Source organism: Monodelphis domestica, chromosome 1, assembly GCF_027887165.1.
Source record: "Monodelphis domestica isolate mMonDom1 chromosome 1, mMonDom1.pri, whole genome shotgun sequence".
NCBI lineage: Eukaryota > Metazoa > Chordata > Mammalia > Didelphimorphia > Didelphidae > Monodelphis > Monodelphis domestica.
The window spans coordinates 537,552,413-537,565,273 of record NC_077227.1 but is presented as its reverse complement, the minus strand read 5'-3'; the positions used below and the strand labels follow the sequence as shown (position 1 = coordinate 537,565,273).

Genomic DNA, 12,861 nt, shown 5'->3' with positions numbered 1-12,861 from the left:
TCATGACATCACACTCTTTTTCCAGTTTTCCCCCATTTGACAGATGAGGAAACTAGGGCTGAGAGAGACGTGACTGCCCAAGACCACAGAGGAAATACTTGGAATAAAGAAGGAGAGTTAAGTGCTACAACACGTTAAAACAATAAAAAATAATGATAGCCCATCAGCAAAAGATAAGATTAGCTTGTCTGGGTGTTGGAATTTCTGCTATAATATTCTGCAGGAGGATCGAGTTGGTTTCCTGTAAATGCTCACGTCAGTGACTAAATGCCCAGAAACACATTTTACTAAGCCTGACTCCCTGACACTGGGTTAATATTTAACCCGAACCTTCAATTAATCCTCATTTTGCCAGCAAGCGGACAGGATAAAGTGTTTATTCTGGAGACGTTCTGCCTTACAGTTAGCAAGGACTTCTGAGTTTTCAGGCAGTTGCTGGGCTCTGATTGACAGTTGCATCTTCAATCTAGTTCTGTCCTTTCTCCCCTTCTGGCTTTGGGGAGAAACTCTTCATCCTCATCTGTGGATTTCTCAGCCTTCAAAACCTAGTTCAGGGGCTTCCTTTTTCATGAAACTGGATCCAGAGCAGGGGAACAACTTGTCCAAAGTCACAGAGGTCAGAGGAGAGAAGGAACCTTGTTGGGGGAGCTTTCTGCCCTCAGCTTCCTTCAGACTCGACTCAACCTTCCCCTTCCAGTTAATAGTGACGGCTACCCCTTCTCCAAATTATTTTGTCTGTACATACAAAAATTAATTTGTTTATTTGTCACAATAAAATTCCCAGGTATCTCCCTCTCTTCCTTCCCTCCCATCACCAGAGAAGGCATCGTTTGATGGAAAGATAGATGTAGATATAAAAATGTCTTTCTTGTTTCTATTTATTAGTTCTTTCTCAGGAGGTGGACACACACGAGTCATTCTTCCAATAATGCCTGCTTTGTATATAGTCTGGATTTGCTTCTCTGTGTCCAACAAGGCAGCCAGGTGGCACAGAGGACAGAATGGTCAGCCCAGAGGCTAGAAGACCTGATTTCAAATCCGGCCTCAGACACTAGCTAGCTATGTGACCCTGTTTATCTCAATTTCCTCATTTATAAAATGAACTAGAGAAGGGAATGGCAAACCACTCCAGTATTTCTGCCAAGAAAACCCCAAATAGGGGATCCAACGAAGAGTTGGACATATTTGAAAAAAAGACTGAATGTCAATAATTATATAAGATTAAAAACAACTGTATTTACTCCTGAAGGGCAGAAAGTATTTTGCTTTTGGTCCTTCAGACCAGTGATTTTGTTGCTGAAGAGAACTCCCAGAGGTAAAATTCCCTCTCTAGTAAGTTAATTAATAAGCGTTTACTTATTCATTCATTCATTCATTCATTCATTTAAACCCTTACCTTCTGTCTTAGAATCAATACTAAGAATCACTTCCAAGGCAGAAGAGCAATTAGAATCAGGCAATGGGAGTTAAGTGACTTGACCAGGGTCACACAGTTAGGAACTAACTGAGGCCAGATTTGAACCCAGGATGTTCCTCCTCCAAAGCTGACTCTCTATCCATGAAGCCACTTAGCTGTGCCATCAATAAGCATTGATTAAACACCTACTATGTATCAAATACTGTGCTAAATACAAAGGATAAAAAAAAAAGCAAAAGACAATTCCTGTCCTCTATACATTGCATAAATGAGAAAAGAGTTAACAGAAGGAAGATATTAAAATGAAGATGGGTTGGGGAAGACTCTCTGTAGAAGATGGGATTTTGTGGTTGCTTTTCAGTCATGGTAGATTCATGACCCCATGGATCATGGGGTTTTTCTTTGCAAGGAGACTGAAGTCATTTAATATTTCCTTCTCCAGTGAATCCAGTGGATCCTTTTGTTAGGCAATCAGAGGTGAAGTGATTTGTCCAGGGTCACATAGCTAGGAGGTATCTGAGGCTGGATTTTAATTCAGAGTCTTCCTGCCTCCAGGCCCAGTGCCCAAACCACTGAACCACAGCTTCTTTGGGATTTTAGTTGGAACTTAAAGGAAGCCATTAAGTGGAGATGAGGAAGGAGAACATTCCAGGCATATTCCAGAATGAAAAAATGGCCTAGTCTAGAAATGGAGTACTCAGTTTCTGGAGCAATAAGGAGGCTGATCTAAGTAGATCACCAAATACTTTGCAATTTATAGTCTTAAAATTTTTTTAAAATTTATTTAAAAAAAATATTTTTCCATGTTTGCATGATTCATTTTCTTTCTCTCCCCTTTTTCCTCCCCCTCTCCCAGAGCTGACAAGCAATTCCACTGGGTTGTACACATGTTATCACTTGATACCAATTTCCTTATTATTCATTTTTACAATAGAACAATCTTTTAAAGCCCAAACCCAAAACATATACCCATATAAACAAATGATAAGTGATAAGTCATGTGTTTTATTTTTGCATTTCTATTCTTATATTTCTTTCTCTCAATGTGGATAGCATTCTTTCTCATAAATTCCTCAGGAATATACTGGATTATTGTTATTGCTACTAGTAGTAAAGTCCATTACATTGGATAGTTCCACAATATTTCACTTTTTGTGTACAATGTCCTCTTGGTTCTGCTCATTTCACTATGCATCGGTTCAATCAAGTTCTCCCAGTTCATATAGAATTCCTTCAGTTCATCACTCCTTACAGCATAGTAGTATTCCATCACCAACATATACCACAATTTGTTTATCCATTCCCCAGTTGATGTACACCCTCTCGTTTTCCAATTTTTTTGCCGCCACAGAGACCGCCTCTGTAAATATTTTTATATGAACATTTTTTCCTCATTATCTCTTTGGGATACAAACCCAGCAGTGCTATGGCTGGATCAAAGGGCAGACAGTCTTTTTAAAGCCCTTTGGGCAGAGTTCAGAATTGTCCTCCAGAATGGTTGGATTAATTCACAACTCTGTCAGCAGGGTATTAGTGTCCCAACTTTGCCACATCCCCTCCAGCATTTGTCACTTTCCTTTTCTGTCATATTGGCCAATCTGCTAGATATGAGGTGGTACCTCAGTGTTGTTTTAATTTCCATTTCTCTAATTAAGAGTGATTTAGAACAATTTTTCCATATAATTATGGATGGCTTTGATTTCTTGGTTGGAAAATTGCTCATTCATCTCCTTTGACATTTGTCAATTGAGGAATAGCTTCTAGTGTTATAATGACTTAGTTTTCTATAAATTTTCTCTATAGAAATTAGACCTTTATCAGAGAAATTTGTTTAAAAATTTTTTCCCCAATTTGTTGTTTCCCTTCTAATCTTAGTTATATTAGTTTTGTTTGTACAAAAGCTTTTGAATTTAATTTACCCCAAATTATTCATTTTACAACTTATCATGCTCTCCATCTCTTGTTTGGTCATAAATTCTTGCCTTCTCCAAAGATCTGCCAGGTATATTATTCTACGTTCTCCTAATTTACTTACGGTATCACCCTTTATATCTAGATCATATACCCATTTTGACCTTACCTTGGCATAGGGTGTGATATATTGGTCTATATCTAGTTTCCACCATACCGTTTTCTCATTTTTCCAGCAGTTTTTGTTAGACAATGAATTCTCATTCCCAAAGCTGGGGTCTTTGGGTTTATCAAACAATCGATTGCTAAGGTCATTTATGCACTGGGCCTGGAGTCAAGAAGACTCACGTTCCAGAGCCCAAATCTGGCCTCTGACATTTACCACCTATATGGCTCTGGGCAAATTACTTAATCATGTTTGCCTTAGTTTCTTCATCTATAAAATGAGTTAGAAAAGGAAATGGCAAACCACTCCATTATCTTTGCCAAGAAAAACTCCTAATGGGGGCATGAAGTGTCAAACACAACTGAAACAACTGAACAACAACAGGTGCTTAAATGTTTGTTGACTGATTAATTAATTTAAAAAAAGCATGGTAAGAAAGTTTGCAAAAGAATATTTCACCCTAAAAATCTAGCTTACTATCCCAGAATTATACATGTCATGAGTGGTGACAACAAGCACACAGAGAGATGAAATGAATGGGAATACATGGGAGAGGGTTTCTCAGACCTTTATAGCTGATGCCAACCATCTGCTCTCACTGGTTCTCACTCTGAAGGCCCCCACTGGTCCTCTGTGGTGGCTCATCTCATAGTCTACACTAGACTGGTCCTGTGGGGACTGCCATGCAGGCAGAGATGGCATGCCAAGCTCATGTCGTCTTGGCCATACTGTCCTCATCAAAGGCAAGCCAGGCAGATTATCGGCTGTCTAAGATTAGGTCTGTCCTTTCCACCAGCCCCTTTCATTTGAGTGGAGATCAAAGCCTTCTGTTACTTGGGCTGGGAGACTCTTAGATACTCCCAAGATCCTCTCTGAATTCATGTACAAACGGATTTGAGTCGGAACCAAAGGTAAACTAAAGAGCAAGCTTTGCTCTCTCTCATTTGGCCAGCAGAAAAACTAGAGTCTCTCTTCATTTGTAAAATGAGGAGTCTGGTAAATGGGAAAAATTTCAGTGTCTGTGAACTTGGATGGGGGAAAAAATCTACTTCAATATAACTGGTTTCCTGGGGAGGAGAGAGGGAAGGAGAACATTTGGGATCAGAAAAATATCATAAAAAAGTTTTAAAAATTGTTTCTGTAACTACAATGTGAAAAAAATAGTTGGATGGAAAAAATTAGATTAAAGCTTTTCGAGTCCCTTAAGCTTTTCCTTCTGTCTCCTTCACCAGCCTCCCAATCCAAGCCTAGGAGAGACCATGCCATGGTACATTGCTACATCCTCAGTGTCAAGCACAGTAAAGTAATACATTTTTCTGTTGAAAGCAGAGTTCCTCATGTGACCCGGAGGGACTAGAGCAGATGCTTAGCTCTTCTGAAGCCATGTCAGCCCTATTTTATTGCCGGGTGCAACAACAGAAGTTAGGCTTTTTTTTTTGGCCACATATATTTCTTACTTCTTTCCAGGAAATGTTTTTTTTTTTTGTCTAAACATGTGATTCCTGAGTGTATTTCTTCACTCCTATTAAGGAAACCTATACAAATCTGCAACTGTATAGCAATTTACAATTTTAGAGAGTTTTTTGGAGTACTGAGATATTAAGTGCATTAAGTGTGGCCAGCTAAGTAGCACAGTGGATAGAGTGCCAGGACTGGAGTCAGTAGGTATTGGGTGCAAATTTGACCTCAGATACTTCCAGCAAGAAACTTATCTCCCATTGACTAGTCATTCCTGCTCTACTGGCTTAGAATTGATAACAGAACAGAAGATAAGGGTTAAGGGGGGAAAAAAAGACTTTAAGTGACTTTTCCAAGTCAGGCAGCCAATATGGGTCAGATGCCGAATATGAACCTAGATCTTCCTGACTCCAAGGCTAATCCTTAATCTGCTACAGCAAAAACATTTTTCCCAGGTCAGATATGTCTTAATGTGTTTTAAAAAGGCTTAAGTTGGAAAAGAATGCAGAGATCATCTTTGGCTAAAGACAAAAACAAAAACAAACCATACAAACAAAATGGTAACCTAAAACTTGCTAATCTATTCTATTTGTGCAAAATACTCAAGTCTCCAATTAGAAAACACCTGTAAAATGTAAGTTAGTGCTGTAAAACTTGCGATAAAATGCCTGTTTTCCCAAAGAAGATTTTTATTATTAGGAAAATAATGAAGACATTCCAGTTACAACTTAGTGCAACTTAGTTATCTGTGGTTCTTTTATCCATTGGGGATAGCAGGGATTTCCCTCCCCCCCTCCAAGTTGAATATTCTCTAATTTAAAAAATAGTCCAGTTCCCCATTCTTCTACATGTGTTATATGACCCAGATATAGATGGATGATAATTGGCTCAACAGCTGGAACACTGACTTTCGGAAAGGGCACAGACAAAAGCCAGAGATCATGAGACTCATTGTGTTGAGAAAAAGCTGTGTCTTTGCACCTCGCTGCTTCCTGAAATAGCTCTAACTGAAATAAAAGAAGTCCAGATGGCAGAAGAGCAGAAATTGGGCTTGTGCTTTCTTTCAAAAAGGAGGTTGTTTCTCAGGCACTTGAATAAAAGCAGCCCTCCGTTCTGGGGATGCTCTGTGCTGACCCCTGAGAAGATTTGGGGGCAAGTGTGCATTTTCTCCATCCGCTAACTCCTTAGGAAAAGTCTGAGGGCTGCTCCAGGCAGATGTGGCAGATTTGGAGGGACCTGGGCTCAAATCTTGTCTCTCTGAATGACCCATGTGGCCTTCCCCTCTCTCAGCCCATTTCCCAGCTGTCCAATGACGGGATTGGACTTTGATCTCTATGGTCTCATCTAGCTCCAGAGACTGAGGTACTAGATCAGAATTGCCCAAGAAAGGTAATAATAATAAGTTGATGGGATCTTTTATTTGTCCATCAAAGCTCTGACTAGCACCAGGTAGTCACAGACTCGTGGGTGGTTTTGCCTCTTTTGTGAAATACCTGTTAATCAATTCTAGGAAATTGTTCTTGTTGGGGCTTGTCTTTTATAATTTCCAGTCCAGCAGTGATCCTCGCCTTTTTTTGGAGTCCCACTTGGTACTGTTTGCAGTATGATACTCTTGGAAAAGGGGACAAGAACAGGGTTTGTGTTTCAGCCCCAGGATTTACTAAATCCATAGGCAATGGGTGAGCCATTGTGGGTCTGTAGAAAGGGTGGCTTGGGAGGACCCTTCTCCTTCCTAGGGGAAGAAACTCTTTAAGCCTCCTGTGGATGAGGAGGCAAAAGCCTAGACAAGGAAGAGCTTTTAGATACCTGACTGTCCCCATAAAGACTAAAGATCTCCTTTCAAAGAAACTCTGATTTTGGCCCTGGTTGTGGGGAGCAAATTAATAACATGTAACAATAGGGGTCAAAACATCTGGGTGCAAAAGCTCTTTTACCAAAGCTGGTCTGGACTTGGAGAAGGGGGAAGTGGAAAAAGTGCTGATCATCGCCTCTGCCATGGGTGAATGGCCCAGTGTAAAAGGGAAAATTCTGAGACTTGCCATAAAGTAATAATTTTATTAATCAAAGATAGTAGGAGAAAAAGAAGGATGGAAAAATAAGAGAGAGACATATAAAGGTACTTTCCTCATTGCTTCATTTAGCTGGCTATTCTATGGCCACCATGTTGGGCCCTCTAGCCATGCTCACAGGGAGGTCCAGTTAGCCACAAACATGGAAGAAAAGAGACCAAAATCCCCTCTTGCCTTGGTTTATCAAATCTTTTCTCTGCCCTCTAACTCTCACACATCACATCTGGCGGGGGGGGGGGGGGCAGTCCAGGGGAGCAATTCAAGGGACTAAACTCTGCCTGTCTCTTGATTCTTGACTTTGTTGCTGCATTTTTCTAGCTGCTGTTCGAACCTCGTGACTCAATTTCCTGGCACACAGACCTGGCCTCCAGATCGACAGGCGATGAGGTCAAGTGGGTGACAGTTTCCTTCATACACAAAGTGGTGGGTCAGTGTGGCAGAACAGAAAGAGAACATTGAATTTGGAATCAGAGGACCTAGGTTCAACAGTTGCAATTCTTTTACTTTTATTGTATTCAGCTTTGTACAAGCACTTTGGGCTTGTGGGTTCCTCCTCAGTTGAAAGGAGGTGAGATGGGGTTGGACATGAGGTCCATGGGTGGGAAAATTAAAAAAAAATATTAAATAACCTCTTAAAAAAAAGAACCCTCACCTTCCATCTTAGAATTAATACTGTGTATTGATTCCAAGGCAGAAGAATGGTAAGGGCTAGGCAATGGGGGTTAAGTGACTTGCCCAGGGTTACACAGCTGGGAAGTGTCTGAGGCCAAATTTGAACCCAGGACATCCTGTCTCTAGGCCTGGCTTTCAGTCAACTAAGCCACTTAGCTGACTTCAATTTTCAATAATTTCTAACTGAAGCCTAGCATTTCCATTCTCTGAGAAAGAGTCCACAGGCTTCATCGTATTGTCAAAGGGGTTCATGACATGAAACAGGTTAGAAAGCCCTGAATTAGATGTTCCCTAAGGGTTCTTCCAGTTCCAGAGACCATGAACTTAGAAGTAGCTGTGACTGAGGAAGGGGAAGAAGGGAAGAGGCTCTATCTCAGACACTCAGTCTCTTAAAGCCATAGATAGGTACCTGGAGGACCTGCCTTGTCTGTTGATGCAAGCAATTTCCATTTTACTGAGTTTGGAACTATCTCCAGAGAGGCAAGAGGATACCCTCCTGTGGGGGCTCCCACATCCTGCCTCATGTGGTTGGATAAAATGGAGAATCAAACAATGGCTGGAATATCATATTCAGTTCTGAGTGCCTCTTAAAAATTTAGAAATTTTAAGCTTTAGAATTTTAGAATTAGGCATTTAGAAATTTAGAAAAGGCATTGATTTACTGGAGGGTTTTCAGAGGAAGATAGATAGGATGAAGAAGAGTCTCAAATTTAGGCTAAATTAGGGTCATTTGAAGAAACCAGGAAAATTTAGTCTGGAGAAGAAAAGGCTGGGGATGAGGTAAGGGCTGTATGTTTTGGGAAACAAATATGGCCTCTTCAAGTACTTGAAGAGCTTTCTCGTACAAGAGGGATTAGCTTGTTCTATTTGGTCCCAGATGGTAGAACCATGAGCAATAAAAAGAATTTGTAAAGAAGTAAATTTTGACTTGATTTGCAGGGGATGACCCTAAACCTTCCTAACGTTATTGCTTTCCAAAGTAGAAAGGGTTGCCTTAGGAGATAGTGGGTTCCTCATCATTGGAGGTTACAAAGACTGTCCTTACCAGGAACTTTGTAGTAAGGATTTCTTTTTCACGTATGAGTGGAACTAGATGGCTGCTTGATCCAATCCAACTCTGAGATTCTACAACAGTGTGATCCTAAAAGCCCCAAAGCAACTCAGAGTGGCAGAAATTTGCTTAGCTTTAACTCATCCTAGTTTTCTACCTTATCTCCACTTTTGGTAACTAAATTTCTTAGAAAAGAGTTTTGTTGGAATTCACTTTCCCTTGTGGTAGACATTGTGACAACAGTATTCTGAGTACCAGGAATGGTTCATTTTCAAAAATCTTAAAGGGCAAACGTATTTGACAATTAGAATTTAGAATTCAGACTCTGGGGTCGCATCTCCCACAAAATGTAGAGATTTGAATCATGGGATGAAAAATAAATAACTGACATTTGCACATCCCTTCGTCCCTTTAAGGTTCACAAAGCCCTTTCCCATATTGATCCCATAGGGATGGATTATTACCCTCATTTTACTGATGAGGAAAATGAGACCTAAGTAAGTAAAATGACTGGAGATGGCTGGTATGGAGTCTAAAAGGAACATTTGAGGTCATCTACTCTTAATACTTTTATTTTACCAATGGGGAAACTGAGATCCAGCAAAGGGTTATTCTAGGAATAAGTAAAGAGTTGATTTCATATAGAGTGCACTAAGGTGCATCCCAGTCTTTATGCCCTGGCCAGGCTTGTGTTTTAGACACCAAGGAAACATTTAGTTTTACAGGAATGTCAGGGGATGGAAGGGACCAGTCTAACACCTTCATTTCATTGATGATAAAGCTGGGACGCCAAGAAGGGTCAGATGACTAGTTGATGATCTCTTGAATGTGTAGTGCTTTCCCTTCCCCTTCCCCCAAAGAACGAACAGAGGAACAGGTTACTTATAGAGTACACTAATGTAGTTTCTCCTATGTCTACCAGATGTTTGGTCTGGATCATCAGTTTATAGATCACAGCAGCTAAGTGATACAGTGAATAGAAAGTCAGCAGGAGGCAGGAAGACTCACTTTCTGAGTTCATATCTGGCCTCAGACACTTCCTAGCTGTGTGTCCCTGGGCAAGTCACATAACCCTGTTTGCCTTAGTTTCCTCATCAGTAAAATGAGCTGGAGAAGGAAATGACAAACCCCTTCAGTACCCCTGCCAAGAAAACTCCAAACGAGGTCATGAAGAGTTGGACTTGACTGAAAAATGACTGAACAACCCAAAAGGAGATACAGAAAAAAGACCTCAGGTCGAATATGGTCTCAGACACTTATTAGCAAATCACTCAAATCTGTTTTACCTGTTTCCTTATTTGTAAAATGAACTAGAGAAGAAAATGGCAATCTACCCCAGCATCTTTGCCAAGAAAACCCTATGTGGGGTCAGAAAGAATCAGACAGGACTAAAAACCACTCAACAATACTCAGATCTGGAGCTGGAAGGGACTGGAGGGGTCACACGCTCTAATCCCCTCATTTTACAGAGGCTAAATAACTTGCCCAAGGTCACACAGCTTCTAAGTATCAGAACTGATATTAGAACTCGGATTCTCTGATTCCCCGGAGAAAATGTTCTTTCCACTGTCCCATGTAAGAATGGTTCTTCCTATAGTCTCTGACCAGACACTTCAAGCAGTGACATTGGATGGCCAGTCATGCAGAAGACTGCCTTTAGGGGCTGACTTCTCAAAGGTCACTTTTTTAAAAGCCATCTGACAAGTGGGAGGTAGGAGAGTGTAATGGAAAGAGTCCTGGCTCTTGTATGACCTTAGGAAGTTACCTTTATCTCTCTGGACCTCTGTTTCCTCATCTGCAAAATACAAATGTTGAGCCATAGACCCATTCTGCTGTAATAATGGACTATAGATCTATAAATGCACTTCAGGGATGGTTGGCATTTTACTGGAAGGCTCTCCATCGTCCTCCCCACTGACCCAGTGCCTTTGGTGGAAGAGCAGCCTGACCACACTGGGTTCCATGTTGTGTGAGCTTCTGGCCGGTGGGGAGCAGGGGAAGGGGCAGAAGCTGACATTGCTTTCTTCCACCCTGGAGGATGTGCCTTTTTTAACTGTTTAAGGGCTGTCTTCCAAAGTCACCCGTCTTCTTTGGCTCATGCCAGCCCTCAGCGACCATATTCCCGCTCGATGCTTGCCATCAACTCCTCTTCTGAGTAGTCATACAGGATGGGAGTTTGTCTTTCAGACTTCTTTTTGTTCATGGTGGGAGTCCTGTGGGTGAAAAGATGGGGGAGGCTTAAGACAAACATCTATCAGGCAAGGAAGGGTTGGAGGGAATACAGTCCCTGAGAGTGGAAATCTCCATTTGGTCCTATGAGTTGGGCTTGGGGACATGCTGGATGGATATCCCGAGGCTCCAGAACCAGTCAGTAAAGAGAACTTTAAATAAAAGGAAGCCTGATCCAAAGCACAAATACTGGATATCACCGGATCTAAGAACTGTAAGGAAACTGAGATCACTTAGTCCAATCTCTTTATTGATGCCTGAGTAAACTGAGGCACAGAGAGCTTGTGGGTGCCATAGCAAGGATTTGGACAAAGGTCTTTAGATTCCTAGTTCACCATATGCCCTGCTACCTTCCCTAGAGGATAACACAATGATTAAGCTGGAAGGGACCCTAGAGATCATGTGGGCCCATTCCCTTCACTTTATAGGTGTGACTCGGGGCGATCCATTGAATTTCTCTGAGCCTTGGTTTTCTCATCTCTAAAATAAAGCTAAGAATTCACACACTACCTACCTCATAGGGTTGTTGTGAAGAAAGTGGAAACTTTAAAAAGCTTGATGTGTTGTATCAATGTGAGCTACTATTATTGGGAGTGGGAAAATGGAGGTTGAGAGAAGAGTTAACTTATCTAAGGACACACTGCTGGGTTTTTGGGTTTTTTCAGTCATTCAAATCTGGTCTCAGGTCAAACTCAATCACACTAGAAGTGTGGCCTTGGACAAGTCACTTAACTTCTGCTTGCCTCCATTTCCTCAATTGTAAAATGTGGAGAATAATAGTACCTACCTTCCAGGGTTGTTATGAGGGTCAAATGAGATAATATTTTCAAATGCTTAGCACAGTGCCTGACACATAGTAGGCACTTACTAAATGTTTATTTCCTTCCTCTCCTCCAATGAAGGTAGGATTCGAGCTATCCTCAGGCTTGGGGCAGCTGTGCCTGGTCTGGAGCCAGGAAGACGCATCTTCCTGCATTCAGATGCTTCCTAGCTATGTGATCCTGGACAAACCATTTAACCTTGTTGGCCTCCATTTCCTCATCTGTAAAATGAGCTGGAGAAGGAAATGGTAAACCATGGCAGTATTTTTGCTAAGAAAGCCCCAAAATGTGATCATGAAGAATTAGACAGGGTTGAAAGGACTGAATAACAACCACATTCTCATGCTCAGCCAGAAACTCTTTCCACTAAAATAAAAATGTCTGAGGATTCACTGAGGCCTCCTTGCCCATCTTCTTGGTGAAAGATGGAAGCTCATAGATAGGATGGAGGGAAAGTAGCCCTTTTGCCTTTGGTTTCCTAGAATGAATGACCGGCATTTATTAAGCACTTAATACAAGTCAAGCACAAGGCCAAGCCTGGTATATAAAAGGAAAAAAGAGAGTCCCTGTTGTTAAGGAGGATGCCAGGTGGTACAGGTCCGAGTACATTGGACCTGAAGTCAGGAAGATGTGGTTTCAAATACTGGGGGGAAGTCCCAGAACCTTTCAGCATCAGTTTTCTCATCAGAAAAACAGGGATAATAATAGCATCTACCTCAGTATTGTCATTAAGTTCAAGTGAAATGACACGGATAATGTGCTTTACAAACTTACAGCTAGAGCAGCAAGGTAGCTCTATGGGTAGAGCCCTGGACCTAGAGTTGGTATGACCTAGACTCACATGTGGCCTCAGACATGCACTAGCTGTGTGACCCTGGACAAGTCATGTTCACCCTATTTGCCTCGGTTTCCTCATATGTATAATGAGCTGTGGAAGGAAATAGCAAGCTACTCCTGTCTCTTTGCCAAGAAAATTACAAATGGGGTCATGAAGAATGAGACACAACTGAAAAATGGCTGAATGACAAAAAATGATAAGGAGGAAGACAGTCCTAATGTAATAGATA

At 41.3% G+C, this 12,861-nt stretch overlaps 1 protein-coding gene across 1 annotated transcript in view; it reads right to left on the bottom strand.

The window, feature by feature from the left end:
* Positions 1–2,399: 2,399 nt before the first annotated feature.
* CYS1 (cystin 1) overlaps positions 2,400–12,861 on the bottom strand; it is a 50,353-nt gene continuing 39,891 nt past the window's right edge. The window contains exon 3 of the mRNA XM_007476141.3: positions 2,400–10,957. Coding sequence (XP_007476203.3) covers positions 10,852–10,957 — 106 coding nt within the window. The 3' untranslated portion in view covers positions 2,400–10,851. The remainder of the gene's footprint in view (positions 10,958–12,861) is intronic.